This window comes from Psammomys obesus, unplaced genomic scaffold, assembly GCF_907164565.1.
Source record: "Psammomys obesus unplaced genomic scaffold, mPsaObe1.curated_primary_1811, whole genome shotgun sequence".
NCBI lineage: Eukaryota > Metazoa > Chordata > Mammalia > Rodentia > Muridae > Psammomys > Psammomys obesus.
Window position 1 is genome coordinate 363,522 of NW_026594311.1, and position 13,850 is coordinate 377,371.

The 13,850-nt window shown below is 50.8% G+C and overlaps 1 protein-coding gene across 2 annotated transcripts; it reads right to left on the reverse strand.

Moving 5' to 3' along the window:
* Window positions 1-7,084: 7,084 nt before the first annotated feature.
* Window positions 7,085-12,930, reverse strand: Dmbx1 (diencephalon/mesencephalon homeobox 1). Of its 2 annotated transcripts, none has more exons than XM_055618553.1 (4): window positions 12,768-12,930; window positions 9,231-9,409; window positions 8,640-8,988; window positions 7,085-7,539 (listed from the first exon to the last, which is right to left on the reverse strand). In XM_055618553.1, exons 1-4 carry the CDS (start codon window positions 12,919-12,921, stop codon window positions 7,085-7,087), a joined length of 1,137 nt encoding a protein of 378 aa, XP_055474528.1. In that variant the 5' UTR covers window positions 12,922-12,930. The 2 variants fall into 2 exon arrangements, with proteins under 2 accessions (XP_055474528.1, XP_055474526.1); XM_055618551.1 differs by having other exon boundaries at window positions 9,231-9,426; window positions 12,770-12,921.
* Window positions 12,931-13,850: the final 920 nt, after the last annotated feature.

Below are 13,850 nucleotides of genomic sequence, written 5' to 3' on the forward strand. Positions count from 1 at the left end.
TCATGAGGCCCTGAGCTCAGAGCCCTTTGTGCTCCTCACTGGGACCCATGAAGACAGGCTTGAGAGGGGAGGCTGCTGTGTGTGAAGGGGAGGGTTCTGGGCAGCCCCTTGGATGGGTGTGTGGGAGAGGCTGTGGGTGTACAAATGGCAGCAGGGCTGGTGTGGGACCTCACACAGGCACCGGGACAGCATCTTCACAAGTACAGTGAAGATGCTTCACAAGTACAGGGCAGCAATCATCAAGGAACTGTTGGACTGAAGTGAAGTCAGCCCCTCTCTCAAGAGGCCTACCTAGAGAGAGGCCTCACACCTACTTCTGAGCATTCAGTGGACTGGCTGGGTGTGGGTAAGCCTGGAAGAATGCATTTCTGGGTGTGGAGCAGGTGTGCGAAATGCCTAGATGGCAGACTGCAAGCTGCATACGATATTGGTGGGGGTTCTATGCATACATGAATGTGAGGCAGAGAGATGCCCAGAGAGTTGTGGCTCAATTTGTATGTCAACATATCATGCAGGGGGTAGGGGCTGCAGGGTAGGATCCCTGTGTGTAAGTAGAAGCGTGTATGAGAATGCACGAATTTCCTGCCTGCTTGCATAGTTACTGCTGGCCCTTGCTGCCTTCCTAACTGTGAGGGGTTCTCAGGTGAAGGGCTCCTTCACAGCCCTACCCCCACCGCAGCCCCCAGGCCATTGTGGGGCCATGTCCCCTTGGAGGCACATTCCTGCTCACCACAGGGTGGGCAGAGCCACGGTGCAACCTGCTAGGCCGCTGGGGTGATCCCAGGCCAGCGGTGTCAGGTTCCCTGTGCCCCAGCCCTCCCTCTTCAGCCTTCTAAGAGCCTTTGTTGGAAGTTCAGACAAACTTGTCAGAGGGGCGGGCAGGAGGCCGCCTCCTAATCGGCTTTCCCAGAAGCGAAAGGAGAATGAAAGATTAGGGGTGGGGGGCTCTAGCCCAGGGCAGCCACCTCTGTGGGAAAGAGATGGGGAAGGGTTCCCCAGCCCTAAAGGGGTCCATCTTCAGGCCCTGCCAGCCCGTTCTCCTTCCACCAGGGACTAAGGAAGAGACTCCTAATCTGAAAGAATTCCAGCCAAACCTTAAGGAAAAGGAACACTCCAGATTACACTTTGAGGAAACCTATTTTGCCCACTCCCTTCCCATTAATAAATGTGGGGGACACTGCTGCTCAGCTTCTGTCTGGTCAAATGCCTTCTTCCTCTTTACCTCCTCTGAGTCTCCTATAAAGCAGGCTAGATATGGTTAACAGTTCCCATTCAACAGACGAGGAAGTTGAGGGCTAGAGAAAGGCCCACAGTTAACAGCAAGCTGTAATTAGCCATGCCTTGACTCTATCACAGCCAGCCATTTCTTGGAGGTCCTGACCTCAAACTTCTTTGTATCATTTCATTTAATCACGTGGCTCCAATGGCCATCTCTGTGTTGGCAACCACCGAGGTCAGGAGTATGGGTTTCAAAGTTAGCTGGGTCGTAACCTCAGGTGAGCATTGATGCCTGGTGGTCCTGAGTAAGCTATGTGATCACATTGTACCTCAGTTTCTCCATCTATCAAATGGGGATGATAATAATATCTACCTCACAGAGTTGTGTCAGGATTAAGTGGCTTGTTTAAAAGACGCATAGCACAAAAAAACATGTTGTATCAATGCTGTACCATCAGCAGAGCCCACACTACCTACCATCTTCCCAGAAGTAATGGAAGGCTCCTATTGTTACACACTAACAAGAGCTAACAACATCAAACTATGCTCAGGAGCCAACCTTCATCCCAGGTCCAGCAAAGCAGGGCATCCATGTACCCGGTAGCTAAGCCAAAGACCTAGGAGCACCCTTGGGCCTTCTCATCCTGCTGTCACCACAGTGATTTTACCTCCCAAATCTTATTAATCAGCCCTTCTTCTCCCCGGCTCTTGTACACCAGATTGATGCTACTCTTTCTTATCAGGACAGAGCCATGGCCTCCTCTCCATCTAGCTCCTTGTTATGACCCACCATGCACAGATGATGAGGAACACGAATTTATTAAAATACAAGTCCAATCACTCCACCCAGTTTCCAAAGCCCCAGGCTCTAGCCTTAGGGCTTGACTCTAAAAACTCTAAACTTGGTTCACTTTTGTTGTCTTGATTTTTTTTTTTTTTTTTTTTTTTTTTTTTTTTTTTTTTTTTTTTTGAGACAGGGTCTCACTGTATCCCAGGCTGACCTGAAACCTACTAGTAGCCTAGGCTGGCCTCATCCTCCCATGTGCTGAGATCACAGATGCAGCAGCATACCAGCTTTTCTGTTTTCCTTTCTAGCTTCCTCAGTTGGTACCGCCCCCACTGTCCTCCAGTCCCACCTGGCTTCTCCTGAACTCAGGACCCAGTCCTGCATCTTGGAAGGACTGTGCTTCTCCCAGGACCTAAGAAACACTTGACATATGGGGCTCAGGTTATATCCTTCTCCTGAAGCACCTTCCTCCTGACCTCCCCATGCTGACATAAGGACGGTCTCTATTTCCACAGTGCCTTATTTTTCAAGCTCTGAATTGCCCCATGCTGCGATTGTCAAGGCACATTTTTTAATACTTATTTCTCTGTATCCAGCATCCAGCATGGGACTAGGCATCTAGCAGGTGGTCAGTCAATGCTAAGAGAATGAACGAGGGACTTGAACTGCAATGTGGCCAGACAGCCGCTGTGCCAGGGAAGGTGTGTCCCTCAAAGCTGAGGTATGTAGGAAGCACCGGGCGGGGAGACATTTGATCTGTCAGGGAGGTGATGCCCTGATCCTCAGCCCCACAGGGGAGAGGAATGCACCTGTAGGGTCACAGTGACCTGGGAGGTACGGAGGCCAGGACCCACCCTGGAAAATCCAGTAGCTAGCCCATCTGCATACTCTTCAGGCCTGCTGGGCTTCTACCAAAAAGGCCTGACAGAGGGAGGTCCCAACCCACAGGCTTCAGCTCCGTGCAGCACAACTCCTCCTGGCAAAGGGTCCTCTTACAGAAACCCTAGAACTCAAGAGAAGGTAGAGCCAGTATAATGAGGGCCAAAGGCTGGAGTCTCCTTGTTCTCGTTTGTTGTTGTCTTCGAGAGGTCCCTCTGTAGTCCTGGCTACCTTGGAGCTCACTATGTAGACCAGGCTCGCCTTGAACTCACAGAGTTCCATCTGCCTCTGCGTCCAGAGTGCTGGGATTAAAGGCTTTTTTTTTTTTCCTTCCTTAAAATAAGTAGAGGAAACCAAGATTTCACAACACAAACTTCTGAACTGTGTGTTTTTCCTGCGGCTATCACCTGTGTATCTTATCTCCTGGCTATCCCTCTTTCCTTCTCATCCAGAAGCACACAAATGCCAGCAGGCTCTTGAGCTCACGGTACCGGTCCTCACTCCCACACATGGACTACAACCTTTACACACATGGCCTTACCTTTGCAGCAGTCCCCTCTCCATCTCCTGCTTGCTTGCCTCTGACGACAAAGAACTCACTCCACTCAAAGGCCCCTGTTCCATCAGAGAACAGCTCTGCCTTTATTATTATTGATTTTATAAACCTTAGTATTTAAAAAAAAAACCAAAAACAACTCTTGCAAATAAATAAAAACATCACACACTGAAATGAACCAGATGCAAAGTCAGTTTTTGTTTTTTTAGACAAGGTCTCAAGTAGCTTGGGTAGCCAGCCTTCAGAATCCTCCTGCTCCATCTCTCAAGTGCTGGGATTATGGGTGTGTGCCACCATGCCTAGAGATTCAAATGTGCTTTCCTAGTACTCAGCTTTGATTTTGGCTTGCTTGAGCCCCCACATGTCATCCCTGCCTCTCGACCCCGCAGAACCATCCCCCAGGCTACCTAAATATCGGCAGCTGTCTCCTGCCCCAGGTTGCCCTGCCACCTGTGCTTGAGTGAACCTAAAAGCCCAGAAAGGACAGAGCTGTACCATACTGTCTGCTCCCAATGACTTCTCCAAAGTCACACCAGCACAGACAAGTAGGAGTCATGGAGGATGTCCCAAAACCAGAGGAGGAGCCAGGTGTCATGAGGCCACAGGAGACTCTGAAACATCACCTGCTCAGCCCACTACAGGCATCTCTGGGAATGAATATGGCTCAAGGTCTGTGCTGCCAGGTTCTCTTTTATTAGCCAATCAGGACAAAGAACAGGTCACAAAGTCACAGGAAGTAAGGCCAAAAGACTGACAGATACACAGGACAGAGCATCATGCTGTGCTACGCAGGGGCAGAACAAGGGAAAGCAAGTGGCTGGAGTTTTGTTTCCTCCACTAACAGAATAAATAAATACAATACACGGTATTTTTGCCACAAGCTGGTACAACCTCTAAGCACAAATGGTCACAAAACAGCTGGTCTGTAAAGCAGTTCGTGTGGCCAGTCAGCCTCTACATAGGAGGTGAAGAACCAGGCCCCCGGACCATGCTCTAGGGAAGGAAGGAAGCAGGGAGAAGGACACCTCAAACAGGAAGGAGCAGAGAGGTGCAGGACTTTTTTCTAGAAGGGCTGATAAGGGTTTGGTCGGCAGGCTCTCTGCCCTTAGTGACCAGCAGGCCAGGCATACATTCCATCAGCATTGTCAGGGAGGTGAGCCCAGCCACACTTGTCCCTCTAATTCCTCCAAAGAATTGTGTCCTCTAATCCTCCCAAGGAGACATGGTTCTCTCTCTCTCTCCACCAACCCCTTCTCTTTCAGCTGCTTTGAGTATCTGAGTCTGGTACCCTAAATACCTTGAGATCCCTGAGGGTAAAACCCACGTGTGTCTTTTCTTCGTTCTCTGGCCTTGTGGGTTTGGGTCAGCAGATTGAGAGAACTAACAAAGATCGAAGGGAGTTTCGAAAAGCCTAGGGTCGGCTGGCTTCTGCCATGACAGAATAGGACTCCAGGAGGCCTCGATCCTTAAGAGATGGGGGAAGCTTCTGGGGAAATGGCTCCTGCCTACAAATGTCGCATCCCAAGTCCCAGGGACAGTCATTTGCAGCCAGGAATAGACAAACTGTTTCAGCCCTGTGCCTGGTCCCAGATGGGGTATTTCAGAAACATAATTTCCTGAAGCTAACCACAACTGGTTAACCGTGGGCCACCGGGCCACCCCCAACCCAGAACTCCTCAGACTCCCTAAGGGTTTGCTAACCTCTCATCTCCCTGGCCAAGTCTCCCCTCCTCTGATGTTCGCATGGCTTTGGACTCGCCTTCCAGATCCCAGACCCCAGGAGGATACCCCTTATTCAGACTCTCAGCTGCCTGCCTTTGGTGCTTGCTGCGTGGAAGTGGGAATATTAGGCTGCATTCTAGGCCTTTCTATCCCACCTCTCCTGAGGTCAGTCACCTCCTCTTCAATGGCCCACTCATGCTCACCTCTCCTATTTGCTTCATGCTTTTCCTGGCTCAAGCTATTGCCCTCCCTACTTTTTACTGACCAAAGCCTCCTACTCCTGTCCATACTGACCTTACTAAGGTGAGCACTGTTGGCTCTGTAGGCCAGCCATGCCAGGCCACCACTAAGTGTGGGGTTGAGGGTTCGTGGCAAGCCAAAGGGTTGGGAAACCATAACCAGGAATCTATCCAAGTCATCTTGCCCACCCACCACCATGGGCATGGAAATGGAGCACACACACACCCCAATGCTAGCACTGGAATCCAAGAAAAATAGGATCAAATCTAGATTGTCTAACCTAGAAAGGATCCATTACATTTCCTGGGAAACTGAGGCAGTATCCACAGAGAGCTTCAGGTATGAAGGATTCACTGTTCCTCAGCAAAACGACAGTAATGTCCTAACTTACACATTGGGCTTCTCTTTAAGTGTTGTGCTGTAGTTGTTACCACTAAATTTACTTAAAGCCTTTTCCCTACAAGGTTGTGTGAACAGAATGCTGGGTGGTTGGAAATGAACAGGATAAGTTTGTCTCATCCAGACAAGCCCATCCCGGAAAGCACCAGGCCTGCCCAATGTCCTACCATCCTGAAAGGGGGTTTGCAGAGCAGGGTTCCCTCGATATAAGAACACACCTTACCAAGCCAGTGACTCACTGGACAGAAACTCCTACTCCCACAGCTGCTTCTGGGACAGGAAGCCAACAAATCCTGAAAGCATGGTTGCCCTGTGGCCTCCCTCACTTATCAGGAACTCAAACCCTGCAGTGATGTCAGCTGTTCTATGGCCAGCCTAATCAATGCTGCCCCTCACCCCTCGCCCCTCTATGATCTGGGGAGCCATTACTTCCAAGCTAGAGAGAGAGAAAGGGGACTGTGAGCTCCTCCTAGTGTCTGGGAGATGCTGTGGACCATCTGCCTGTTGCTCTAGGGTCTTCCCAAGAAGAATTTTGTTGAATCTTGGGGCACTGAGAAGAAGAGCTGCCTAGAAAGGGATCAAATTAAGAGAGGAGATAGGAAAGCAGGGCAGAAGAGAAACAGGAAGAAACAAAATGACTAAAACCAAAACCACAACCCAAACAAAACACTACTTGAGAATACAGGACACTGATATATCCAGCACCAAAAGAAGAAAACAGAGGCAGAGGGAAGGCATAGCAGTTAGATCCAGGTTAGGCAGGGAGACACGGATCAAGACAGAGGCGGTGAGGCTGGGAGAAAAATCAGGAGGAGGAGGGAGGGAGGGAGAGAGAGAACACAAAAGAACACACACTCTGGAGTGGACTTCAGAGGTAAGGTTAGCAGTGGCAATGCAATTCGAGAGCAGGTGAAGGGGCCTGGGGCAGGCGATGCCTGAAAATATAGTTTTATATATTTATATTTATATCTCACATTCCACACATCAACTTACTAGGGGGGAAGGCCTGGAGGGAGGAGGTAAGCCTGAGGAGGGGATGTAGCCAGGTGTTCACCTCCTCCCCATCTGACCTCCACGGGGTCCAAGCAGGGCCATGCAGAGGGGGTGTGTTTCACTTGGTGCTGGGGCTCTGAAGAAGGGAGACAAGGGGAGAGGATCCCAGGCCCCAGCACCCCTGGGCTCTCAGAGTTAGTTCTCAGAGAACTTGGAGAGCCTTCTGGGAATAACCACGGGGCCGAGATGGGGGAACACCTAAGACCATGACTGGGTTGGAAGCCAGGCAGTCAGTTGGGGAGCGTATCAAGTCCCAAGGAGGCAGCGTGCTGCTTGGCCCTGAGGCGAAGGTTTTCAATGCTCGTGGTTTTACTGTTCAGGGCAGCGGAGGCAGGCGCCAGGCCTGTGGGGGGCGCCGGCAGCAATGGGGACCCCCAGACACCCTGATGAGCAGCAGCAGCTGCTGACAGGGATTGATAGTAGGACTGGCAGTGCAGGGAGCTCAGGGGGGCCATGTTGACACCTAGGTAGGGCACCGCAGCAGCTGCGGCCGCGGCGGCAGCGGGGGCCGGACCACCCACTTCAAAAGAGGAGTAGTGCACCAGGTTGTTGGTGGCTGCCATGTGTTGGCGGAACTGCTCCTGTAGACGAAAGAGGCTGAGCGGGGATGAGGAGTAGGAATGGGATGGGCCCAGGAGGCTGCCCCCAGGGTTCGCAGGAGTTATAGCCAGGCTGCCTGGGGAATCTGCAACCAGAGAACAAGAAACAAGTACTCAGAACAAGAGGACTGGCATTGGAGGAGAGGCTGCCTCCTATCCCCTTGGTCCTGCAGTGAAGACAGTCTGGCTGAAATCATCAACCAGGGTGTCCTCTGCAATGACCCTCAGAACTGGGTTGGGAGGGACTTAGTGAAGCTCCAGGTTCCTCCCACCTGGGGATCCATGTCTGACTTCCTGGGGAACCGCTTAATCTTTTCAAGGAATCCCCAGGCCTCTCATCTTCTCCCTCCAGTCCTCAGCTCACAGTCCCTGTACCCTCCTTGCTTGCCCTAGGGTTTGTGTCTTACTATAACTCATGCCAGAGCTCTGTTCCTTCTTAACCATGGCAAGGGTGAGGACTCCAGCCCAGCCAAGCTCTGCGGAAAAGAGATGGATATGCGCAGCCCTAAAAAGAACCATCCCAGGCCAAGAATGGTGGTGCACATCTTTAATCCCAGCATTCCAGAGGCAGACGTAGGTGGACCTCTTAAATTCAAGGCCAGCCTAGGCTACATAGTAAATTCCAGGTCAGCTAGAGCTAATAAATAATTAACAAATTAATAAATTAATAATGAATAAATAATTAATAAATAAAATAAAATAAAAAGACCCTCTCAGCAGATACACTCTCCACAAGAGCTCCTAATGAACTAGACCCCTGAAATGGCCAAATCCTAAGAGAAGTTTGAACTAGAGTGAAATCTGCCATACATGAGAATCTCAGGAACCGGTGTGCTATTCACCCAGCATACACCGGTACATCTGTACTGGCTGTTATAATATTGAACTAGCTGAAATAACTGATAAATGATGAAAGCGATCTAGCCAGCCCCTCACCTGTTCCCTCCTCAATCTCCCTTCTGCCCAGGCCCTCTCCCGGAACCATCTATGCAGACCTTTCTGAGACCTTTCCAGGGCTCAGCAACTAAAGGGGGGGACACAGGTCTGCTCTAGCCAGTCATGCCTGCCTGGTCATGCTCCTAAATGCCAGCATTTGACCATCCTGCTCCGGATCCGTGTCCTACCCATTGTGCTGGACTCCCTGACCTGTGGCCCCACCCTGCCTGCAGCACCCCTCAAGTCTCACCTGCCTTCGGGCTGCCCCTCTTGCAGCCCAGCATTTTGCTCTCAGATCCAGGGCTCTTTTCAGCTTTAGGCTCCTCGACCCCAGCCCGGGAGTCCTCATCTCGGTCTGCCTGATCTTCAGGGGCTGACTCACTGGCTGACTGCTCCGACAGGCTCAGCTGAAGCTCAGCAGGGGGATCACCACTGGGCAGACTGGGAGGCTGCTGTGCCTCCAGCTGTGTGTCTGAGGCTGGGGCCTCCACCTTGCCTTCTCCATGGGAGCTCTCGGCCTCCTTCTGCTTCTGGAGCTGCTCTTTCTGCAGGCTGCGCTGCTTCTTTCGGAACTTGGCCCTGCGGTTCTTGAACCACACCTGGGGAGGGGGAGGGCATGGAGAGGAGCAGTGAGGAGAGGAAAAATTGTACTCTGGGTCTCTAGGAGAGGGTCTAGATGATAATCTTCCCTCACCCAACCCCATCCATCCTTTCCAAATTGGCATGAGGGAAGCAGGCAAGTACTTCCGCCCAAGCGAACACTAGCTCCTGGACAACTGGACACCAGACAGATGGAGTCTACACTCATCTGCAAGCTAGAGTTGGGAGAGCCGGACCCTACCTGCACGCGGGCCTCAGGCAGATTGGTACACATGGCCAGCCTCTCTCGCATCACCACATCTGGGTAGTGAGTCTTCTGGAAGGTCTTTTCCAGGGCCTCAAGCTGCTGGGCTGTGAATGCCGTTCGGCTACGACGTTGTTTGCGGTGCTGGGAGCCATAACGGGCCTCCAAGATGATGTCTTGAAATGTACAGCCGTTGGAGGGCAAGCAGAGGGGGCCCATTTAATTACGGGAAGTAAATTTTCAAGCTAATTCTGCTCTGACCCACTTCAGACACCCAGACAACTATCAGAGCTGACCCCTGGCCCTTGGAAATCACCCATCCTCTCTCCACTGGCTGCTACTGAAAAATCTTTCTATCCTGTCCACAACCTCCACTCTCAGAACTGAAGACTAATTCAGCTCTGAGCATGGCTTTTGGCATGTGAGTGTGCGTTGGGGGTGTCCTCCTGATCTGGTTGGCAGTAAGGGTATGAAGATCCTTGAAGTTTCAACATACTAGGCCAAGAGTGAAAACATATACTTGCAATCCTAGCACTCAGGAGACTAAGGTCAGGAGGCTTGGAAGTCCAAGACTAGACTGATCTATATAGTGGAAGTTTAATTTTAAAAAGAAAAAAAAAGAAAGTCCCAAGATGCTATGATATTCTGAGACGACATGATACCAGTGATCTAAAAATACATTTCTCAATAATTCTGATACCATGTGGTCCTTAGATTCTGGGTACTAACACTTCCTAGCACTGGAATACTGGCCTTAGCCATGAGAAGCCTGATGCTTGTCTCACGGATGGCCTAGAAGTCTGACTGTGCATACTGATTCTCTATGTTTCACATTAACTCTTGTTCTCTTTGGTCTATATGTCTCTGATGGAAAGAGGAGAGATTCCTAGTCTCATTTCCTAAGTAGAAAGCTTTGCCCAGGCAGGGCCCTCAGCACAGGGGAAAGGCTTATTACACCCAGTCTTCAGCCTCTCTGGCTGCCTCTTCAAGGAAAGAGAACAAATCACCACACTGCAGGGTTGAACAGGAGTGACCAAGATGGTGGACCACTGATTCTACAGGCTTGCCATGGAAACCAGCCAGGACGGCATTTCCCTAAGGCTAGTGTCTAATGTTTTCCTTCTGCCTGACTGGTTACCTGGGCTGTAAATTCCCATCACACAAAAATGGACCCTGCCAATGCTGGAGGGACGCAAGTTGTTTTTTTGCCTCTGAATGGCACCAAAGTCCTCCTCTTGTAATTCAAGGTTTGGGAAGTTTTCAACAAAAGCTAAGATGGAAAATGTACAGGGCACCCTAGACTCTGGGATACTTCTCCAGTTAAAAGAGGGACCCTTTATACTTGTCCTAATCCCAATAGCCCAGGCAGACCTGAAATCTCGACTGTTATCCTTAGGCAGTACAGGGAGTAGGGACCTCTTAGTCACACCCATTCTGGTGGAAAGATGGCAGCTCAGCATCCTGCTGCTAGCTCCAAGGACTACAAGGAGTGGAGTGGTCAAGGAAAGACCAGGCTCCCTAAAGCAGCGCCTGCCATGGAAAGTAAGACTTCTGTAAGAATGTCCTAGCAGGGCTCATTTCTTCTGTAAAAGCTGTCAATCTGGAAGCAGGCTAAACCTCCGAGTTCCTCCATTCCTATCAGTGGGCATGAACCTCTATCCTGAATGTTCTCTGTGAGATAGTGGCTTAAGCTACATGCCACTGTTCCGTTGGGCAAAGGAAATCCATTCCAAACTAGGGAGGTAGCAATGGCTGGGGCAGGTCTGCAGTGACCACCATCACACTGGACACTGATGTCTAAGAATTGATCTAAGAACAGTGACCAGGGACTCAGCTGCTTAGAGGCCTGGCAAGGTCGAACGAATAGGGCTGTCTGCCATATCCTCCCTGCCAGGCTGGTACCCCAAGGCAAGTATGGTCCTCAGCCCCTCTCTCATTCCTATGCCTTGGCTCCTGCTGATACCTCCCCCTTGTAGCTCTTATTTAAAAGGCTCCTGCCTCCTGGACTGCCTGCTTTCCTTTCTTCACCATCCCATCTTGCTGTCCTGAGCTGTCCCACCACTGACTCTGGTCACAGTGGATCTGTGGACACTTGGTCTTCCCAGGAGTCCTGTGAGGTCCCTCACAACCACCCGGCACGGACACATGCCCACATGCATCAGGACGGGTAAGGGCTGACACAGCATGGACGGGGGCATCGTCCCTGGGAAGTGCACCCCACGAGCTGTATCACTAACCCCCCTCAGATCCGTTGTTATGAGGGTAGAAAATGTACTGAAGGCTCACATGCTAAACGCTTTGTCCCCAGCTGGTGGCACTAGTAAAAAGTGATTTGATCATAAAGCTGTTAACCTTATCAATGCATTGTTCTGTGCCCAGCTAAATGGACTGCTAGGAGATAAGGCTAAGGTGGAGGAAGTAGGCCTCTGGGGGCATGTCTTTGAAGGGTACATCTTGTCCTTGTCCCGTCTTCTCCCCTCTCTGCTTTCTGCCTCCCATGAGCTTTACTGTGCCATGCACTCTCTGACGTGATGCCTTGATACGATCTCACAGCAAACGGAGCCAGCCAACCATGACTCAAAACTTGTGAAACTATGATCCGAAATAAACCTTTCCTTTTTCTTAAATTGTTTCTCTCTAACACTTCATCACAGCCATGGAAAAGACGGCACCGAAACCAACTGAGAAGCGATTGGGAGAACAGCCATGAGTCAGAGGACTGGCGACAGCTCTCTCGTAGTGCTTGGGGCTTGCTTTGGGCGCTGAGTTATAGTGACTGTGAGCACAGCAAAGCTCTGCTAACCACATCATACAGCCTGCCAGCTATCCTAGTACTACCACTGTCCCAAACGGAAACCTGGGTCCTGAGAAGCGAGGGGACTAGGCAGACAGCTAACCACAGGTCTGAACCCACAGTTTCAGCCATTCTGCCACGTTCCAATGCCCAACCTCTCCAGTACTTATTCTCTCTGCGCTTCAGGTTTTCTGTCTGTAAAATAAAGTGGTAACCTTCCTCATGAGGCTTGAATACAGGGAGAGAAAAAGAGAAAGGCTGGCAGAGAGCCTGGCATTTAACCAGTATTCTAACCCTGAGAACCATCGTTATTTATATCTCCCTATGTCCGGTCTCCTCCCAAGGCACCCCAGCCCTCTTCCAGCTACTTCCCAGTGAGAGTTTCCTGGGTAGTCCTGTGCCTGCTACCTTGGTTTCTTCATCTGTGAGACAGGGCTGGTGAGCACCTCTTTTGAAGGTTTGTTATAGGAAACTAAAGGCTGAGGCAGCTCCAGGACCCAGCGCAGTGCTGGCACACAGAGGTATTCTGCAGGAACCTGCACAGATGCTGTACAAATGTGCTGCCAAAGCCAGCACAGCATAGCTTTTGACTTGTCATCCATGTCACTAAGTGACCAAGGGCTCTCTAAGCCACCTAGAATAAGCTGCTTACACACCTCTCCCCCTTTTGCCTTCAGCAGCCCATAGAAAAGCCATCCCTCAGTGTCTGGTCCCCATGGCCCGGTCCCCAGGGCCCTTACCAGCTAGGCGCTCCGCCAGTGTGAGCGCGTGCACCGACGGCCGGTAGTCGGGAGCATGCTGGGCCTGCTGGGCTGCCTGCTGATGCAGGTTGTACATGGCGCTGAGTGAGTTCATAGCGTGTAGGGAGTAGCCGTTCACCCCATAGTGCTGCATGGCAGCATGTGCCTGCAGGTGAGGAGAAAACGGTCATGAGGCGTGGCTGCGGCACTCTACCCTGGGAGAGTCGATCTCCCAGGCCAGAACCTCAGTGCCCACTTTACCCTAGGGGCTGCGACACCAGAAGAGGAGGTGGCCTTGCCTTGCCCCCAGAGCACTTCTGGACTTAATCTTTCATTCACCCACTCATCCAGTGATTCACTCTGGAGGACCTGGGCTGCCGGAGCCCACAGCAAATTCAGTACCTGAGTGGGGAGTGAGGATTAAAAGAAATAAAGGGATCGATCAGCTCGAGAGGACTGTCAGTAAAAACTGCAGCAGCCCAGAGTTTATTCAGGTAAAGCAAAACAAGGCACATCAATACAAGGAAGGGGTTCATGGAGCAGTCAAACTTGTTTTTTCAGACCCCCTCTCTGTAGAGCAGAAGTAGTCCAAGGTCATACAGGCAAGTTAAAGGAGCTTGGCAAAAAATCTTGTTTATCTCTGTCTCAAGGTAAAGGCCAGGGTGAAAACATGTTTTTCACTGACTACTTAATAGCAAAGCAGCTTGCCAAACAAGCAGTGCTCCACAGATGACTTGGAATCACAGCTTTGGTTCTTCAGAGCTTTGTGACTTTGGAAAACTCACCCAACTTCTCTGACCCTCATTTAGTTTCTCTATCCAGAAAAAGGCACTAAGAGTTGGACTCCCAGTTACTGAAGATAAGAGAAGCCTTTACGATACAGCCTGGACTACTACATGCTCAAAAGTGTTAGTCTTAGCCGGGCATGGAGCCCGTTTTTCCAGTCACAGCACTGAGACATGGAGGCAAGAAGATCAGGAGTTCGAAGTTATCCTCAGCTACAGAGCAAGTTCGAGGCCAGCCTGGACTACATGAGATCCTGTCTCAAAATAAAGCAAGTTAGTTGCTGCGACTGTCCAGCCC

Bases quoted from the DNA above. Each gene is read 5' to 3' on its own strand.
- Dmbx1 (XM_055618551.1), bottom strand. From the start codon at position 12,921: ATGCAGCACTATGGGGTGAACGGCTACTCCCTACACGCTATGAACTCA. The intron at 9,427-12,769 runs TGGTAAGGGCCC...CTTGCCCTCCAA, and splicing joins ACACTGGCGGAGCGCCTAGC to CGGCTGTACATTTCAAGACA. The intron at 7,540-8,639 runs GTGAGACTTGAG...CTCTGGTTGCAG, and splicing joins GAGGGGCAGCCCGAAGGCAG to ATTCCCCAGGCAGCCTGGCT.